The sequence below is a fragment of the Rattus norvegicus genome, chromosome 7 (assembly GCF_036323735.1).
Source record: "Rattus norvegicus strain BN/NHsdMcwi chromosome 7, GRCr8, whole genome shotgun sequence".
In the NCBI taxonomy this organism is placed as follows: Eukaryota; Metazoa; Chordata; class Mammalia; order Rodentia; family Muridae; genus Rattus; species Rattus norvegicus.
This window is the reverse complement of record NC_086025.1, coordinates 34,361,230-34,382,535: the sequence shown is the minus strand read 5'-3', so window position 1 is coordinate 34,382,535 and position 21,306 is coordinate 34,361,230. Positions and strand designations below refer to the sequence as shown.

At 39.6% G+C, this 21,306-nt stretch overlaps 1 protein-coding gene across 4 annotated transcripts in view; it reads right to left on the bottom strand.

Moving 5' to 3' along the window:
• Ccer1 (coiled-coil glutamate-rich protein 1) overlaps positions 1–10,801 on the bottom strand; it is a 41,904-nt gene extending 31,103 nt beyond the window's left edge. The window contains exons 1-2 of one of the 4 annotated variants that reach the window (XM_039079740.2): positions 8,970–10,801; positions 8,360–8,500 (exon numbers count right to left, since the gene is read on the bottom strand). In XM_039079740.2, the coding sequence (XP_038935668.1) occupies positions 9,053–10,255 (1,203 nt within the window). In that variant the 5' untranslated portion in view covers positions 10,256–10,801 and the 3' untranslated portion in view covers positions 8,360–8,500; positions 8,970–9,052. Of the gene's footprint in view, positions 1–8,154; positions 8,501–8,902 lie in introns of those variants that run through there. The other 3 variants (XM_039079739.2, XM_063264099.1, NM_001025052.1) reach the window with 3 other exon arrangements.
• Positions 10,802–21,306: the final 10,505 nt, after the last annotated feature.

Genomic DNA, 21,306 nt, shown 5'->3' with positions numbered 1-21,306 from the left:
TAGAAAGCTAGTATCTCTTCCTCGAGGGACTCTATGCTACTCACGAGGGCGTTGCTAATGAAGCTGTATGCACAGGGACCCCATCTCTAACCAAGGCAGAGTTCATTCTCTGCCTGCATGTATGCTCTCCTAACACCACCTGGACAGCTACAAAGAGCTGAAAATAGGCGAGGAATAAAAATGTCAATTATTCTGTTTGTCAGACCAGTAACAAACAAGCCAGTTGTTTCGTCCCTTAGAAATGTATTGCTCTAATTGATGGCTGAGACCATTAATAAATTAAATAATGTTCAAGTCCCAGGAGTAGGTCAAGGAATGAGCACATATTTTTAGGTTGTTGTTCTTGGGATTAAGGTATTAAACATTATTTAGCTTAACAATTTGGATTTCGTATTTAAACATATAAATCACAAACTCGTTAACTTTCTTCTGTACTGGCACCATTGAAAGAAAACAAGTACAGTTAGTGAAAACCATAATTAGTGGCTCGCATGTCACAAGGAACTCAGCAGATTCACTGTGAGAATGCTTTTAGATAAAACAAATATTTATTGTAACCACAAAGAAATATGCCCAGAATTCTAAAATACATGTAAATCTAAGGATTTCTTAAACATTTATTTTCCATCTATATCTTAGGGTTATGTATAAAAATCATAGAGAATTCCATAGCAATGCATTCAAATATTATAGTGCTTTTTGCCAATGAAATTATATTCTTACGTGTATGAATGTGCTGTTTTCCTATTTTAGCATTTTCTGAAAGAGATGTTCATTAAATAAAATTGAATGAGACGATGTACAATTCTCGGAAGCTTATACTGTGGCAATTTCTCAAATTCTCGGAAGCTTATGCTGTGGCAATTTCTCATTATCTTTATGTATGGCTAACGAGTTAGTTAGTGGTGACTTTCGGATGCTTAGGGAACACATCCAATCTCAACTGTGCTTTCTGTCATCCGCAGGACACGTGTAACGTGGCCACTAGGGGGCAGCTGTACATTAAGCTGAGTTTCAAGTTTTTCAGAGCATACAGTGAGAGAAAGAAGAGTCAGTTGTATTAAAGTCACTCTCTATTTAAATATTTGTGAGGAAAGTAGTTTGCAACCATGCAACATTTACATGGAAATTTACAAGAAGAGTGGAAATATTAACATTTTAGTATTTTTTTAAAAAAATGAGAATATCAGCTTTAAAAAAGCTGCGAGATGTGCAAAGAGACCGCCGATAGCCATTTTGACTTCATCTCCCAGTTCAAGGCAATTCTACCATCGATAAAAAGTTAACCAAAGTACAAAATTCTTAGCTGCATATGGAGCATTGAGTTGGAAAGTCAACTCAATGGACTTTGGTAGTGTCGGAGGCTATAATGTGATTAAAGCATTTTTGAGAAGTAATGAATAACAGAGGTTAACATTAAGTTAATAGAACCAAAAATATGCGTGACAAGTATAAATATATCAATCGGTAAGAATTATCAGTCATAATTTTCCCAGGGCAAAATGCCCAAGCGTGTCAACATCAATAGAATAAATTGTTCCATACATGAAAATTAACGTCGGTCTGAAATGTATAAAAAAAATATAAAGCTCAAATTGTATATGTTCTAAAAGTATTCGAATTAACTATCCTGGGATATTAAATGCATCCAGTAGTATTTGAAGAAGTTGGAAAAGCACATGTTAGCAATCACATAGCTTGTGTTGCAGGAATTCCTCCCAATTTCCTCTTATAAGGCAAGTGCTACATTACAATTCGTAAAATTGCAATACTGACCACGTACAACATTCACTTAGGAGGAAGTAGCAATATCAAGCCAGCTCGAAAGTAAGCATTCTGATTACGAGATGTGTCTGTGGGAGCCTGGAATCAATGTCTGAAATCTGGAACAATCCATTTCTATAGTTGTTTGCTTGAGAAACTCTTTGCAGCCTTGTGTGCAACAAACTGAAACTCAAAAGCAGCATAAAAAGATTTCAGAGTGTAGAAGCTTAGCTGGATGGTACAGGAGTACATGTAAAAGAAGCAATAGTATACAGAGTTCATGGTGTGCCTGAAAAAGATATTTTGAATCCTTCACCATCTCATCTTATTTAACATATACTCTGTTTTGTTTTCCTATAGAGAAAACTTGGAACAAATTGGTGTACAAAGGACCATTGAATTTATTAAATTATGTGTATGCATGTGTGTGTGTGTGTGTGTGTGTGTGTGTGTGAGACGAGAGAGAGAGAGAGAGAGAGAGAGAGAGAGAGAGAGAGAGGATTGTTATAAACAAACTATTTCACCTTGGGAGCTCATCAATGGCTGGCTGGCTGACTGCGACCTCCAGTTCTCTGCCTCTCTTCACTTCCCCAGTCCTGGGGTTTCAGGTGTGTACCTACGGTGCGGTAGGCACCTGCACTCGGGCCTTCATGTTTATCAGGCAAATGCTTTACTGCCTGAGCCATGTACACCACCCCTGGGATTTCGTTAATGGAAACATGACTATGCATTTCCACAGGTGAGTCCTATCTCTGCAAGTGTCCTTCACATGGAAAATAGCTGGACGTGATTTATGTGAAATATGATCACAGAGGCTTGGGGCTGTGACTTTCCAACTCAAGCATCTGTAAACCTTTGACTTAGGGTCATGTGTGTTGTAAAAATTTACGGTCATGCCTCCATAACTAGAAAGGAAAGTGATCAGTGCTTTCATGGTCTACACACTTGAGGTCAGCTTCTCATTTGGAAGATTTGCTGAGGTAATCATCTACCATGGAGGAAGGGCCCTTGGGCATTACTGAAATGCTTTAGAGGACAACAATTATAAGTCATTGGAGCTAGTGTTCATAGTCACAGAAAGTTGCTATTCTGTAACATTCCATAGCTCTTTACTACCCTAAGAGATCAGGCCTTCATCTTGGACCACCTTCTCAAAGTGCCTTCTTCCCGTTCGATGAATTTGGCTATGTGAGTCTCTTCATGCATGTACCTGTATGTAAATGATATTTCTAAAGTAGTGAACATCTACTTGCTAAATCCTGAATATATTTTGAAGTGAAATCATGTGTCGTTAGATGAGTTCCCAGAAAATACTTATAGTTTGTTCCAGCAATAAATTTGTCTCTATCTAATTGTCGATTGCTACCCACAAAAGCAACAATAAACATCTCTATACCACAGGAATGCAAGTAGAGAAATACAGTTTAACGTTTTTGCCTGTGTCCTGATGATTTCAAATAAATCACCTCTAATTCATTTTGACTGTCTGAGAAATATATCTACTCTAGCAAATCGATACCTGACTAGCAGCCTGGGAAGAGTCACCCTTGCACATGTCATACTACGTTTGTGTATGTGAGCAGAGGGCAGGGGCATCGGCACACCCTCCTTAGGTCCTTTGCTATTGGTCTCGTATTGAAGAGACCATATTTTGCTACCCAGAATGCAGACCAAAATCAGATTACTTCTGAAATGTTTCCTTACCTCCCCCATCAATTTTATTCTTTCTTTCATTTCTTCTCCTCTCTTTTCCCCCTTGTTTATCTTTTATGTTTTAATGCAATCTCATTGTGTGTGTGTGTGTGTGTGTGTGTGTGTGTGTGTGTGTCTGGACTAAAGTTTGCTATATGGATTCCTGATAAAATTCTAAATTTGCTACAGGGAAGTATGTTCAAGTGAGAAAGCATGCCTACAATTCTGAACTAAAAGGAAAGAAACTGAGGAATGGAAACCATTTTTCATTAGAATTTTTCTACACATGTGTCTGGTGTGTAAAATGTACATTGTGAGAGTGGTTATATGGTTAAAATTGATAATGTATGCTAAGAACCTTGCATATACCCAAATGGGTTTTGTAATCTAAAGCACATCTTCCCACAGCCTTATTCTGGATATTGGTATTCTTCAGGATTTTCATTGTATTTTCATTTATAATAAATTTTATTATAGTAAAACATGTAAAAAATTTTCAACTAATAACTTAAAAATGATGTTGTCATATTGCAAAATTCCAAGATTACCCATTAATTCATGAGTATTTAGGTGAAACTTTGTTTTAATTTTTAATGGGAAATAATAAAATTAGACTAATTTACCTTGTTTGTTCTTTTCTACCCTTATTTATTTATTGAAGTATATGTACATAATATATATATATGAACAAGACAACTGAACACATTAACAGCACAGTCTATACTATAATATGTATATATGTGATATATATATATAGTATATAACTACATATTGCTAATGGAATCCATTATCTTGATATAACTCATATAAACCATTAATGAGTATTAATGAAATGATTTCTTCAATTATATTAGCATTTGGAGTATTGCTTCAAATATCTTGGTTTTGAAAAATAAAACATACTAATATCTTATGCTTACTAAAAGGTATAATGGGTAATTTTTAGCACCAATCATGATATAATGTCAGCCCTTAAAGTAAAGGGCACAGCACTGACTGGGAGAAAAGCGAAATTGCACAATAAAGAACAGGAAATATTTGGGGGAAATGGATCCAATTATGGAAATATGAAGGGTTTTTTATTTTGTATTATGGTATATGAAGTTCTGAGCAATACATCTGCCTGAGGTTATACTAGAGAAAGTAAGTCAATCAACCATTCTGTTCATTGACAAATGTTATATTGCTTATCTTAATAAGTGACAAGTACTACCTAGATGCTTTGTAAATACTATGTCAATAGTATCACTTAGTTTGAATAATCTCACTAGATTTCATGAAAATACTAGAAATGAGGAAAACTAAAAGCCAAAATTGTGGTAGCCTCTCTGAGATCACACTAATAGTAAATGACAATTTTTATAAGCTTGAAATATGAAATTCCTCCAAGCTTTCCTTGGGATCCAACTGCAGTTACTCTTCTGTTTGTTCATGAAGTTTACTTTAAAACATCAAAGCACTCGGGATTTTTTTATTTGTATAATTTTACCAAATACTTAAACATGATGTCAAGGTTAAGCATGTTCATGTTTAATTCAGGATGACTGACTACTTGAGTACCATAAGATAGAACAATATTTCCTAAGCTTTATTAATAAATCATTCTGATGTAATGTTCAAAATTCAAGGGTCATTACTTTCACCATGAAATTTAATTCCATACATACTAATAGACAATGGTTTATGGTTCACAGGAAAACTATTAAATCTGGGGGGTATTTATAGTTCATAGTCTCTGTGATAGTGGAGTGTTATCACTACACTATGGAATATAAAAAAAAAAGAGGTGTTATCCCACTTATCAGCACCTATCGTAGAGCACCAGGGCATACACTGAGGAATTCGTACCATGTGTCCAATTCTTTTTCATGTATTAACTAACTTTAATTTTGAACACTTTCTTGTTAATTTTGTAATACATACACAGCCGCTAATAATGAAATAGGTAAGACACAGCCACATTCTGAGTTTGTTTAGGGTATATGAATAAGCCAATACAGTGACTCAGATGTATTAAATACATCTGTAAATTCACTGTGGAATCCTAAAAATTTCCAAATTTTATTTAAGTAAGCCTCTTCCTCAAAGAATACCTCTTTATTTGTGTTTATCATTTCCAAGATTTCTGTGGCTAATATACCTTGAAAAACTTTTGTTTTTTCTGATTTGGATTGAAACCAAATGTGTTGGAAATAATGTCTTCTTTATATTCAGAGGTGTACATTTTTATGAAGTCATATTTAGGGCTCAAAGTTGACTTGTAACAAGTGGATTTACCATTCTCTGAAAGCCAGCATTTCCACAGAAAGAATTTCATATCTCCAGTAGTCTATGGCTAGAAAAGTAAAATACTAGAATACATATGTCTAATTTTTAATGAATATTTTTTTTAAATTAAGAGTTTGATGAGAAGTAACATTAAGGCCAATTTCGCCTCATTGAGCATTTTTTCTCACAAAGTTCATTAGAACCTATATATAATCATGCCATCCAATTGTCATAATATAAAGTATATTAGCTATTTAATGAGTATTCATGGAACATATGTCTGTCTGTCTATCCATCTCAAACAGACAGCAATGATACTTATCAAAACTAGGCCTTCTAAATGTTTTCTGGTATTTTGCCTCTATCCTTGAAAGTGAAGGATAAATGGCAGCTGTAGGCAACCATGACTACCTGATTTATTTTCTGCCATTGTACCTTAACCTCCAAACATATACACTGGGTCTACTTTGAGTCACACTGATGCTCAACTCTTGTGAACCATCCCTCAAGTTCTCTGAAGAGGCTGTGTACAGTTCCTGAATGGAAGGTAAGGAGTAGGTTCAACAACCATGCTAAACAAAACTCAACACACTTCATCGTGTGACAGTGTGTGGCCTGGTATATGAAATGTGTAATGGGGGGTAGATAGTGGTGCCAATTTCTCCACCTCGTTATTTTATTCAGTCTACAGTATCATCACAGTGTCCAGTTACAAAGCAAGCTTAAGGAGGGACTCAACAATGACTATTAAGATTTGCTCATGTCTTTTAAAAGGTACAAATAAACACAGGAACTAAGTAGATAATGACTTTTGCCTACCTCTTTGCTTCTTATTGGCTGCTTCTTGAGATTCTACTTCTTGGTCATTCCTCTGTTCCTTGGTGTCACAAAGCTCCTCCCAGCTGTTGGTTATCTTAGACTCTGTACCCTTCACCCTCACACACATAGGAAATATCCCAGTCTCAACCTAAGGTTTCTTTATGATCTGTGTCTTCTTTAATAGTGTTCCTCCAGACAGAAGGGTTTTGGTGGACCAACACAATTACCCTTGACATTGCTTAGTGAAGAGTAATAAATAACAAATTCTAGTCTAGTTAACTGTTGAATGATAGTCCCTAGAGTAGAATATAAGTTGAACAATTGCTTACATTTCTGTGGTAGTTGGTTAAGAATGGATCCCATAGGCTCATAGATTTGAATAGTCAGCAGAAGTAGCACTATTTGGAAGGATTATAAGATCCAGCAGATGTGGCTTTGTTAGAGGAAGTGGGTCACTGGGGATAAGCTTTTTCAAAAATTTATGGCAGTCTTGGACTCCCTGTGTCTGTGTATCAGGATGCAGCTCTCAACTACTTTTCCAGCATCTTGCCTGTCACCCTCCCTGTCATGATGATAATGGACTAAGCCTCTGAAACTGTCCTGTCATCATGATAATGGACTAAGCCTCTGAAACTGTTACAAGAATTGCTTTGGTCATGGTCTCTGCATAGCAATAGGTCTGTGATGAAGACATCCCTAGTAGTAATGAAAATGCTTTAAATATGGATGAACTTAAAGTTTCAGAAGCCACAAAGTTGGGAAGATATGATGTGTTGGGAGACCCAGGGAGAATGCATTAGGGTAAACATTACCATTGTGTTCATGTATAAAATTCACAGTGAATAAAAAATAAAAGTATCGCTCACAAGAAAAGTGAGAACTGTCCAGGTATGAGATGTGTAAGACCTGCGAACGTAAATAGATATCTTGAATTGAAACCTATATACATTTGACAGTGAATTTTGTATTTTGAGTTTTGGGTGAAGCATGATTGAGTTTTTGATGTGTACAGAATGACCAGGAGCATCAGGTGCAAAAGGTTTTGTTTTCCTTATATATACATACAGTAAGAAGGCATATGATAGCCACTTTTATATAGGACATTTAGAAACTGGATCATACAGAACGTAAAACTTTCTTAGCTTACAATGAAATGTTTGTGATTTACTCTTGTAATTGGTAGTGTCTGGTATGATTTCAGAATGGTACTATTTTTTCATCTTTATCCTGTTGGACCCTAGAATATAGTTGAATAGATTTCTGATATTTAAATATAAATGAGGACAGTTTTAATACTTTTATTACTTAATAGCTTATAGTCCTGAAAGTAAATGTCAATATACAAGAGCGAGAGCAACACAAAAATATTCTGATCAATAAATACTAACTCCTGTTTCAAGTTAAGAAGGGGGGCTGACAACATGTAACTCAGACATTGTCTTCGAATCTTTCATCCAGGATAATTCTGGATGTATGCTATCAAGGGAACTTATGCAACCAGGGAAAATGTGTTTTTCCATCTTAAAATGTTTGAACCCAAATTGGTGTTTGGAATGATGGGTCATCCTTGGGTAATTGCTTAACAAGTTATCAGAGATTATTCACACAGGCTCATACTTACACACCATTTTTACTCTTCATTTTAAAGAAGACAAACTGGGAAACAAAATTAGACATTCCACCCCCCCAAAGGTCAACATTCTTTTCTTTAATCCACTCTGCAAAACTATGTTTCTATTTCCTCTGAACGTATGGAAGGAATATATGCAGGAACAAGGCTTGACAATCTAAGCCATGTGCCGCTGTTTGCAGTTACCTTGGATCTTAACTAGATGTGCAAGTTGACTTCTGACCATGGGGAATCCTCTCCATGCATGGATTATGGATTGCTGAGGCCATGGCAGATAACCAGTTCCACAGAAGCAACTTCATGTTCTTCTGAGGAAGATCCATAGCACTGTGGAACAAGGAATATAAATGAGCGATGCCACAACAGACTGCAAACGGGGTTACCAAAATACAGCCCTCAAAAATGACCTCTGAAGGCAGAACACCTACACCTGCAGAAAAATGCTGTTCTGAAGCACCCTCAGTTACAAGAGCATTGGCAGGGACTGAGCGGCCATCATACATCCTCCTTGAGCATGTGACAATCAGAAACCTGTTGACTTCAAGCTCATAAACCTGTGTAATTCAAATGGTTTCCAACATTGCAAAATTTTTGAACTACAAAATCTCAGTTGTCTGAAGCAAATGAAAATATTCAAACTGTAGTAATAAAATATTTGGCCTTTAATCATTTCCAATAAAATATATCTGCAATCTTCCCTTCCCCCACCCAGAGTCATACACAAACACACCAATGTTTAAATATTTTATAGTGGCCAACCAAGGTGTTTACATTGATGTTTATTAATGGAACTCACTTTTGAATTTGTTTTTAACAAGCTGTTAATCCATATTAGCCTCAAATCAGTTCCATTTTGTTTCTCAGTTCCCTTCCTGATGACTAATGGCTAATGTCCGGTACCATAAATAGATCTGCCTCTGGCACATTGGGAATTATTTGCTCTTGGCTTAAGTAATCATAGTTCATAAAGTTCTCTCTCTCTTCTTCGTCCCCTACTAGGATTGACAAAGGCATTCCCAGAGGCAAGAATTTGTCTTCCTCTCTCTGTTCTCCCTCCTCCAGCCCCGCCTCTTCCGATACATCCTCCTCCTCTTGGTCCTCTTCCCTTTCCTCCCCATTGCCAGCCTCTTCGACTTCCTCCTCATCCACATCTTCATCCTCTGACTCTCCATCCACTTCCTCCTCCTCGCTCTCCTCTTTTTCATCACAAACCTCTTCGTCACACTCATCATCATCAACATTTTTCTCCTCTTCCTCTACCAACCCTGGGGTGGGAGACTGGTTTTGTTGCCCTGGAGCAGGACTAAAGGTTAGAGAGGGATCCTGCATGAAGCCATACAGATCTTCCGGCAACTGCGAATCTTCTTCGGCGCCACTTTGGGGCGCATCATTGGTAGTGGAGTCTCCTGGGGAGATGCCACCGGCCTGGGCTTGATGTGCCCGCAACGCTGCCTGCTGGCGCTCCAGCTTCTCTTGCTGCCTCATGTCTTCATAGACCTGGTTCATGATGAACTGGGTGGTATTCCGTGGCGCTCTCATCCCTGGTGCCCGCCACCCGTACAGGTTGACCGGGCGCAGCATCTTGCTCAGGTCTATTGGTGGATTCCTCGGGAAGGAGCGACGAGGGTGGCGGCGCAGGCCACGACCCCTGCGCCCCCAGCGCTTCTTTCTACCGGGAGGTCTCTCCCAGCCGGGGTTCCAGGGCCCGTTCCAGCAGGAGCAGCAGCAGACACAGAGCGGGTGCAGACCATAGGCCCGGATCATCTGAGCTGGGCACAGGGGGCTCTGGAATGCTACGAGGGGTGGGCGCCAGGGCCCTCCGCAGCGCCCCCAATTGGAGTACAAGGCCCAATAGGGCCCTCTAGGTGGTTGGAACCAAGGACCAGGGATATGCTGTTGCTTGGGTTGTTTCCTGGGAGCCTCATACTCAGTTTTGGGCCCATCACGGTAGCGCCGCTTGGACATCGGAGCGCCCCTCTGCCTTCGATGGTAGGAGGGCCAGGTGCGCAAGGGAATGGAGGATGCCCAGCCGCCACCGCCCAGATTAAGGGGGTCCTCCCTTTCGTTGACCGTCTGGGTCATGGTTCAGGGATCTCCACCAGGTCTCAGTGGTGGCGTCCTAGGAGCAGTCACTTTGGCCTGATCTGGTCAATCGGAAGCGCCGCTTCAGCTGGAGTCCCTAGTGCCACGTGCCTTTGACCGTGACCTCTTCACGAGGATTCCCCCTCTTTCTTCTCCACTTGCTCGCTCTTTCGTCAGAATCACTGTCTTTCGCACCTGGGTTGTCTTGCCCAGGTGGGTTGGGTGGGGTAAGGATGGTGGGGGAGGAAGGTGTTGGTGGGCAATGAGATGTGAGAGCCACTCCCGGGTCCCACACACACCCGCCTCCGCCGAGGCTAGGGCTGGGGACGGGAGAGGCAGTGGTCGCTTGTTACCTTGCTCCTCCCTCTCAACCCAGGTGCTTCACCGTCGCCGTCCTGGCCGGACTGAGTGGGCACCGGTGGTGGCGGTCTTTAAATACTGGCTGGGGGGCCCCCGCGTGCCCCCTGCGTCCTTGGTTGCCCAGGACGACAGCCAATTAGGGTGGACATGGCTCTCTCTGTGAGGAGGAGGGGTTCCTCCCGGAACTAGATAGCCCATGAACATTCGCAAGGGTTCTTATGACGTAGGATTTGAGGCAGAGAGAAGGCTGGGCAATGCTCATACCCCGATAACTTTTAGGGGAGGGGGAGTATTAGAAATTTCTATCTTAAGTCTAGTGGAAGGTATTGGAAGGTCGGGCCTTCGTCTCAACGGGAGTGGAATGGGGAGAAACAATTATATTCCCTACAGCTCTGTGGACAGCTGTGGTAACAGAAATTGGGCCCCATTTTCCCCACCCTACGTTCAAAAGCTAGACTCATGGTACATGAAACATGAGCACAGACATTTATTGTGTGTACCATCTCGAACGAATAATGCCCTGCCTTCTTTATGAGATGGCTACCAGTTTCACAGATTCCGGGACTGAAGTTTCTGTCTGTCTGTCTTTCTTTTCTTTTATATATTCAATGTCCTGGGGACTGATAGACTTTACAGCTAACTAGTCTTTAAACACAGACGTGTTTGACTGTAAAAGAGATAAGCTCACAGCACCACTGAACTAAGAACATACATGAGAAAGCACCTAATTCTAGTATTCTATAGGTGAGTCTGTTGACTTTGGTATTATCATGGACTTGATTTTCAGAATAGGAATATTCTGATTCTCTTTGCTTTGTTCCTACACTGACCCTATGATTCATGCACTGGGTCCATTTAAGTTTCATAGTAAGACATGGTGTTTGACTTAGGTAAGTGACTATGAATTAGATTTATTTTCCTTCATAAGCTCTTAGAGAGTCTGGAGTTCCTCATCCATTCTGTAAGCATGGTTCTGGTTTATGTAGTATGCATTCCCCAGGGTTGGGAAGAAGACTTGATAAAAAACAAATAACAGGTACTCCTAAATGTTCATAACAACCATCATTTTCATATTGACTTCTCATATAGTATATGCAAAAACACTGATCATACCTCTTATGCAACAACACTCATACCCTGAGCCTTGAGCCCACTTTTATAGAATCATCAAGGAAGCTTCCAGGCATCATGATCACACATAGATCCGAAAAAAAATCTTAGAATATTACTCTCACATTTTTGTGGTAAACAGAATTGCAGAAAATAGAACACTCCCTATTGGGAACATCAATCAAGTAAATGCTAGAGCAGCAGCATGTTCAAACTCCCCTCTGAATACTGAGGCCAGAATGAGTCTTCTCGAGTTAGGACTCCAGTTGCCTTGAGAGTATAGGCTCCACAGGCTTCATTCAGCATTGCTTTTTCAGTGGTTTGCTTAGAGCAGTCTACTAAACATAAAACGCAGAATAATGGCTCCTTGGCTCTTCAAGGCATATTCATAAGGTTGGCAGACACTGTAGCCATTTATTCAAAATGGATCTATGCTAACCAAGATCTGTTTCTAAAAGGACTCGGTATGGGCTTTAAGGCTGACAATAGTTTATATTATTTTAGTGAAATCCCCCTCTCCTAAGTTTAAAACAAAGTGTATCTTTTTACCGACAGTCTGCACTCCTGACTTTAGTGAAACAGTATTAGCATTTCTAAGACTTATCGAGTCAGTAACATTTGCCCCATTCTTAAGAAAGCAACAGATTGTAATTGAGGATTTATACAAATTTCTTTTTCTAAATAAATTATTTTATTTTAATTTAAATGTGTTCCTGTGTGAGTATATAACACATGTGAGCACGCACCTGAATCAAAAGGTGTGGGACCATCTGAAGTTTCAATGACAGGTTATTGTAAGCAATGCCATCTAGGTGCTAGGTGCTGAAATTTTGTTCTCTGGAAAAAAGACCAAACACTCTTTTAAAATGTTTTTTTAATTGTATCTATCTGTCTGTCTGTCTGTCTATCTATCTATCTATCTATCTATCTATCTATCTATCTATCATCTATCACCTATCTATCATCTATTTATTTATTTACTTATTCACTTTACATCCCACTCACTGCCCAATCCCAGTCACCCTCTCCCACACTCTGAGTGATCAGGAGAGGGTGATCAAACACTTTTAACCACTGAAACAGCTCTCAAGCCCCTGGGTTTTGATTTTTTAAATAACCTTGGGACTGTAATATAAGTTTTTTAATATACTGGCAGACCAATGCAACTATGGCTTTAGACAGTTTACTGTCACAGTCAACATTACTCCAGGAGCATGATGGGAAGTTTTTAAAAGTTTTTACTTGATTTGTGTACATTACATGTTGACAAATAAAACTCTCCAATTTAAGCTTCAAACAAGACACATTTATGACGTCCATATATATTGCTATAGTTTTTGTCCTTGAATAATCAATTATGGCAAATGAGATTGCTTAAGGCAGCATTTATTGAAATGTCAGCTTCTAACGGTTAGGATCCCAGCAACAGCATAGCCTTCTCTTCACTAAGTATTGACCCAAGCTGGGCAGAAAGGACTGCATTAAATTGTCACCTGAGAACCCAAGCACAAAATTATTTATGTTATTGCAAGAATTCACTCCTTTATAACTATGCTTGGGGTAACTAACAGTTTTCATTGGAAGTTACCTTCATCACTCAAAGGCCACCTGCATAACCCAAGACCTTGGAATCCATGTTACATGACACTGAATCCTTTTGTGCAGTGTCTCAGTCCACTAAAACAGCAAAAACAATCACTGTAGTTCTTTCTAGTAAAACTTCCCTTGTATGGTCTCTCTCTCTCTCTCTCTCTCTCTCTCTCTCTCTCTCTCTCTCTCTCTGTGTGTGTGTGTATGTGTGTGTGTGTGCATGCGCGTGCACACACGCACATGCCTATCTGTTATAATAATGACCATCACATTAGTGGAAACAAAATCACCAATAATTTTGCTTACAAACTGTATTAAGTTTATGTTGGACTAAGTATATTAAGAAAATCCAGAAAAATGTTTTTATCGATTCTCTAGTATTTTTTTTTAGACAGTCTTAATGACACTGCTGACATTTGGAAATTCCAACAGATGCTATGTAGTGAAATAGCTTGATATGGCTTATGCTATATTTTCAGTAGAAAATATATTTCTGAGTTGTAATCCTAACACTTGGTGGCAGTAGTAGTTCATCCAAAATTCATTCAGAATGAACAGAGACTCAAATCTTCTTTTAAGATATATATATATATATATATATATATATATATATATATATATACATTTTAAATCACAGTAAAATCATGACATTTTCCTCTTCTTTTTCTCCCTCTTGCCTTCACATAAACCTACCCTTCAACTCCACAATGACCCCCCTCAAACTGATAGCCTTTTATTTGATTATGATGGTTGTACACATATGTTTACATATGCAGAAATATACAAAAACTACCCGCTGAGTCTGCTTTGTGTGTGTATGTCTCTGTCTGTCTCTCTGTCTCTCTGTCTCTGTTTCTATCTGTCTGTCTCTGTCTCTCTCTGTGTGTCTCTGTCTCTGTCTCTCTCTGTCTCTGTCTCTCTGTCTCTCTCTGTCTCTGCCTCTCTCTCTCTCCACCCCCCCCGTGTCTGTGTGTGTGGGGTGTCTCTCCTCCCCCCCGTGTCTGTGTGTGTGGGGTGTGTGTGTGTGTGTGTGTGTGTGTGTGAGTGTGTGAGTGTGTGTGTGTGAGTGTGTGTGTGTGTCTGGTTTAAGGACGAAAATAATATATTGCATTGAGTGATCGATTGAAGGGGTCAAGCTCGGAAAAGATTAATTCTTCTGTCAAAATCCACTAGTTGGCCATGTTAGGAGTAGATCTGCTACTAAACTATCCGCCTTCACACTACCACCACTACTGGTACTGACATGGTTCTGGTCTTCATTACGTAGCCACGGCACAGTAGGCTTTCTGGTGTTCTGACTCTTACAGCCTTTATATCCCCTCTTCTGTGGTAATCCCAGAAGCTTTTATATACACGTATCCACTGGAGCTGTACTCCCCCGTATCTGTCCATTACTGAATAGTATGCAATTATATTTTTCTTTGATGATTTCTGTGATGGTTTGTATATGTTTAGCCCAGGGAGTGGCACTATTTGGAGGTATGGCCTTAATGGAATAGGTGTGTCACTGTGGGCATGAGCTTTAAGAACCCCCATCTCAGCATCCTGGAAGCCAGTGTTCTGCTAGTAGCCTCAGATGAAGATGTAGAATTCTTAAATCCTCCTCCCTCATCCCTGCCTGGATGCTGCCATCTTCTTGCCTTGATGATAATGCACTGAATCTCTGAACCTATAAATCAGCCCCAATTAAATGTTGTCCTTGTAAGAGTTGATTTGGTCATGGTACCTGTTCACAGCAGTAAAGTCCTAATTAAGACAGAAGTTGGTACTGGGAGTAGAGTATTGCTGTGATAGGCCAGACTATGTTTTTGTTTGGAAGAATGTGGATTTGGGGACTTCAGATTTGGAGAGCCACGGAATGTTTTAAGCAGGACTTAATGAGCCATCCTGCTAGGAAGATGGAAGGCTCTGTTGTTTGGAGTCATTTGAACTATACAGATCTGGCCCAAGAGTTTGCAGAGAATAATTTCAATATGTGGCCAAGAGCCTGTTTTTGTGGTATTTTGGTGAAAAATGTGGTTACTTTTTGACCTTGTCTAAAGAGTCTGCCAGAGATGACTCTAAGGTGAAGAGATTCAAATTAATTGCAGTGACAATGAAAGTCACACACACACACACACACACACACACACACACTCACACACACAACCAGCAGAGAATTTGTTTTCTGGTTGAGTCTCATGAAGAGCATTTTGAACAAGCCTAACAAGCTGAGAAGGGGAAAATATAAAATATAGGTTTGAGTATTAAAAGGGTACCAGAAAGTGAAATGGAAACAAATCCCCCGTTCTAGGAGAAACCAGATAAAGGGAGTGGAACTTTGGGGCAAGATTCTACCCAGCTAAGTTTAGATTCAGGCATGGTGGTAATACCTTTAATCCTGGCATATCTCTGAGTATACGAAGCAGATCTCTGAATTCAAGGCCACTCTGGGACAGAGCAAGTTCTAGATGAAGAAAAGCTGAAGTCCATGCATGGTAGTATATATTTTTAATCCCAGGAGACAGGCATGTGGATCTCTGAGTTCAAGGTCAATCTATAGAGCAAGATCCAGGACAGTCAAACTTAAGACAGTGAAGGAGCTGGAAAACAGAAAGCTAGTGAAAATGTAATAGAACAAGGGGGTGGTGGCCATGTTCCAGCTCCTGCAAGCAACAGCTTCTACCATGTAGCTTTAGAGGGAAAAATAGAAAGGACTACTAGGACAATCGATGCTAGTTAACTGGTGCTAAGAAATTAGCAGTGATTAAGAAGAGACCAGCATCATTCAGGTGAAATCTGGGAAGTGTATTCTGAAGGCACAAAGAAGCTATATTCTAGAGGTAGCCAAGGTTGCATCTCATGCTGCAGCTGAATTTGATAATGTTTAAGGTTACCCAGGTGGTACTGTTTTTGAAGGTCATGAAGAGCAGCTGAGGAATGGCACTGTGAGAGGCCCTAGAAAGCCATTAGTGAAAGTGCGGCCTCTGTTGCAGTTGACAGCCCAGAATTGAAGGGGTCATGAAAAGGATTTGAGGCTTGGCACCAAGACGAGAGCCCATGAGAGGCTATTGGTGAAGCCTAGTTGCAGCAGAAGACTAAATGTATTGGAGATGCCAGTACCATGGGATGATCACCAAGAAGTGCAGCAGCAGTGGAGTGAATCAACCTGAGCTTAGAGTGCTACAGAGGGAAGAGTTGGAGAAGTGACATCAACCCTTTGGAGGAGGCCAGAAGATCATGTGTCTAACCCAAGCAAACGCTGTAACATTGAAGTTGCCTTGGAGACCCCAAGATGTTAGAGATGCTAGAGGCTTGGGATATCTGCTGAGGAGAGCTGCTAACAGGAAGTGGAATCAGCCCAGGGGAAAGAACTTTGTTGCAGTCAACAAAGATGAAAAAGGAGTGGAAATCTGAAGACTGCTTTGACATCACCATGGAGATGCAGCGTTTGGAGACTGCCCAGCTGGTGTCCTGTCTTGCTTTGGGGATTATGGTTAAAGTGATTAGATGAATCTCAAAAGAGACTTTGAACTTTGGGCTTTTAACAATGTTGAGACTGCTGCAGACTATGGGAACTTTGAAATTTGGACTAAATATACTTTTTATTATGCTGTGGTTTGGTATGACCCACATAGACTCATGTTTCTGAACAAGCCTATGGGGGTCAGAGATTTAAATGTGATGGTTTTCCTATGCTTGGCCCAGGGAGTGGCACTATTTGGAGGTGTGGCCTTGTTGGAGTAGGTGTGTCACTGTGGGCATGAGCTTTGAGACCCTCATCTCAGCTGCCTGGAAGCCAGTATTCTGCTAACAGCTTTCAGATGAAGATGTAGAGTCTTAGGTCCTCCTGCATCATAGCTGCCATGTTCCCGCCTTGATTATAGTGGACTGAACCTCTGAACCTGTAAGTCAGCCCCACTTAAAAGTTGCCTCATATAAGAGTTGCCTTGGTCATGGTGTCTGTTCACAACAGTAAAGCCCCAACTAAGACAATCTCCATGTGCTGTAAAGAGAAGTTTCTTTGATGAGGGGTGGTAGCTATGGCCATCTGTAACTATAAGTGTACATGTGCTGTGTAAGCTGTAGATTGTAGGAAGGAATTGTGCTACTCTAGAAGAGCTGTGGTAATAGATTCTCTTCTAGGGTCCCTATCTTAGTCAAGGAGTCTGTTGCTATGGTGAAACACTGGATCAAAAACAAGTGGTGAAGGAAAAGTTTATTTGAATTAAATTTTCACCTCTCAGCCCATCATTGCAGGAAGTTAGGATAGGAACTTATACGTGCAGTGGCAGGAACTCCAAGGCAGGAGCTGGTACCTAAGCCATGGAGGAGTCCTGCCTGCTGGCTTGCTCTCATGGCCTTACACAGTTTGGGCTTTTTTTTTATTCAACCCAGGACCATATACCCAGGGATGTCAAAATCCAAAATAGGGTAAGTCTTCATTATCAATCACTATGTAAGAAAATGCTTTACATAAAAAAGAAAAAAAATAGAAGGAAGAAAATGCCTCACAGGCTTGCCTACAGCCCAGTCTTAAGGAGGTTTCCTTCTCTCAGACGGCTCTAGTTTATGTTATGTTGACATAAAACCAGAGAGCACAACTGACCTTTGTCAACTTTACAAATACACACGATTCTTAGCCCACAAACTTTGTTACATGTTTATTTGCACAACCACACGTTAATATCAACACTATTATAAGCATTCTAAATATTTAATGCCCCCTGGTCTTAAAAATTCAAACACTTAAAAATTCAGTCCTTTAAAAAATTTAGTCTCCTTTAAAATTTAATATCTCTCAACTGCGGACTCCTTTCAAAATAAAAATTAAATTGGTTAAGTGGATTGTTCCTTCAAGAGGGAAGAAGCAGGATACAGTCACAATCTGAACAAAGCAAAAGCAACCTCCCTCCTAAATCACTGAAGAGGAGGGGACAGGAAGAACGCAATGTCCTAAGGTAATGAAAAACTGTAAGGGAACATTGCAGTATCTTCTGTACACAGCAGGGTAGCTGCTCACAAGAACTCACAGTATTTTTAATAGCATGTTCAAACCCTGTGCAAACCCATGCCAGACCAAAGCCCAGTTGGGAGAAGAGATGGACAAAGAATCCTCCCCCAGCCATAGAGTTACTCGCAATTACGATCTTCACAGAGAGGAACATACAGATAGTACTCTCCAAAAGTGTAGCCCTTGGTAGAGTGTGACCCTTGACTCTGCAGTGGTAGACCATCATCCAAGAATCTTTGAGCAGCACGAACTTGTTTTGAAGGATTACAAAAAATACTCATTGTTATTTGGATAGAGAAGGGGTCAGTTGGTCATAGGGAATTGGAAAATACTTTCAGAAAGGGAGATGGGTGGAAATGATAAAAAAGTATGAGTCTCAAAAAACTAATAAAATACATTTTAATTGCTGGCATACAGGTCATTATGAAGGAAGAGATGGAAAAAAATGAGTAGGGGATGGCTTTAATTCAGAAGAGGGAGGAAGGACAGTAGAGAAGGAGACAGAAGCAAGAATCAATAAGGATGTTTAGATATAAGTATAGTTTTTATATACTTAAAATTACACATACACACACACAGACACACAGACACACACACACACTTGCACATATGCATTGACGTTAAGCCACGTGGGAAGATAACATTCTTTCCAAGATCTATAGACTAACAAAAACCCCAGTACCAGGCATACAAAATCTTTCTTCAAATTGTTAGTCAGGGGAGATGAAGAGATTTCCAAAACATCATAGGCTATTGCTGCTAACTTTGGTTATGTCCTAGAACTTCAATGTAGACATTGAAAACACCTATTTCAGACATAGGATTCAAAGAATTCATGTTGGATCTGATGTACCAAACTTCTCTGTTAGAATTAATTTCATAGTACGGGAAGATGCTATGTAAGCTGCAATGACAGGGAAGCAATCAGTAGTACTTCCCAGATGTGGCATTTGTGAACCCCAACAATGTCCAGCATGACAATATATTCTTTTAAATGTAATAGTGGCATTTATAACCTGTTGGTATAGATATAGATAGATATAGATATAGATATAGATGATATAGATATAGATATAGAGATAGATATAGAGATAGAGATAGAGATAGAGATAGAGATAGAGAGATAGAGATAGAGATAGAGATAGAGATAGAGATAGAGATATGTACAGAGGGACATAATAGTTGATGCTGGAAATGAATCAATTAACCATGGCTGGTGATGCCATGGGTCACTTAGAGAAGATTGTACTACCACAGTTTTACAGATAGCTACAACTTTCAAGATATTCAAAATGCAATGAACAATGAACTCAGGGCTACCTGGCCCAAGTTGATACAAGTACAACACAATCTTTATTCCTAAGGTTCAAGGAATATTGAAGATTTCTTGGGAAGATCCAAAGACCCATGAGCCTAGACATATAGCAGGGGAGCTCTACATATGGAAGCTCAACAGTATGACTGTTTAAAAGGACTTGAGTAATGCTAACACCAGTGGACCTCCCAACATCGATGGGGTAAATCTCATGGGGCCCCACCCTAAATAAAGAGCTATAGACCATAATTTCTGAGAGAGGGAGAATCAGTCTTTCTCCCTGCACTGGGTTAACTAAATACCAAGTGGTTAACCCTAAAAACATGAATACATGAATAACTCTAAATGGACTTAGTAGGTCGTATGCATGTTCATATGTATATATCTAACGGAAAAGAAGCTATCCATTTTTTGAGGGAAATCTGGGAAGATACACCACTTTTAAAAATTGGTGAGGTATGGGGAATCTCATCTATGAGCCATTAAGTCATTTTTCTATGATGAAGAAAGGCTTAATTTTCTGTTACGCAGAATGTGTTTCTCTTCCTTGTAAGACAGGAAGGATGTTGGCTTTGAATTTATAGTAGTGTCATATTTAGAGTCTCACTCACTCTCATCTTTAGAAACTGCTATTAGTCATGCAACAACTTGGAAGTTTTCAAAAAAAAATTAAGAAAGCAGAGAGTAGTAATAAGACCAGAAAAATGTGTGCTTTATTTATGCAGGAACTCAGGAGAGGCCAGTGGATGCAGTAACCATGGAGGAAAGGTTTCTTATTCGTCAACTCACTGGCTCCTGCTCCTCAAGTTTTGTTATCTGATTCACACCATCCTGCCTAGAAACCGTGCTATGGTGCTACCTAAAGTGAATTGGATTCTCCCACATGAATTATAAATTTCAAGACAGTTTGTCACAGACATAGCCTTAGGACAGTTAGATCTGGCCAGTGTTTATTTGTGATTACCTCAGATAGGTTGTGTCAAGTTGAACGTGAACACTAACGAGGGCAATATTTACAAAGTAAGAGACACATTAGAAAAATCCTCTTTAATTTGAGTTATATTTATAATGCCTGTGGTATTGGCTTTACAAATGATATGGACAAGAAAAAAATGAGTTATTAGAATATCTTTGAGGAGTGTGGATAAGAACCTACTACAATTATGTTGTTAAATGCACATAGTATCAAGTTACCTCCTAAATGCTTATTTTTTTATACCTAAAGGTTGTTGCAGTTCTCAGCCCTCCACAGAGAAGTTTCTTTTTGCGGCTGACAGAGATATTACAGACCCACAACTGGTCAAAATGAGCAAAAGTGATGGTGAGGTACCCAGCCCTAACCTTGGCATCACACTCCAGCGCCCCCCCCAAAGGCTGAAGGAAATTTATTTAGTACTCTTTAAGGAAATGTCATAACATTAATTAATAACTTAAATGATAATTTACTCAGAATCCTATTTCTATGACATTATCCACAGAGATACTCTCAAGCTTATGGAGTTATCGATTGTCAAACATTGGGCATTTGGACAGTTGTGATATATGTGCAACATTCACATATCCCCAGAAGGAAATGACTTTTCAGGATGCCAGGAGCTGTACTCAGTGGAAATGTCCCCAGGGAATGTTTAAACGTATGCAAGCAATTTTCGGTATACTTAGTATCCTTTGCACTTAAACATA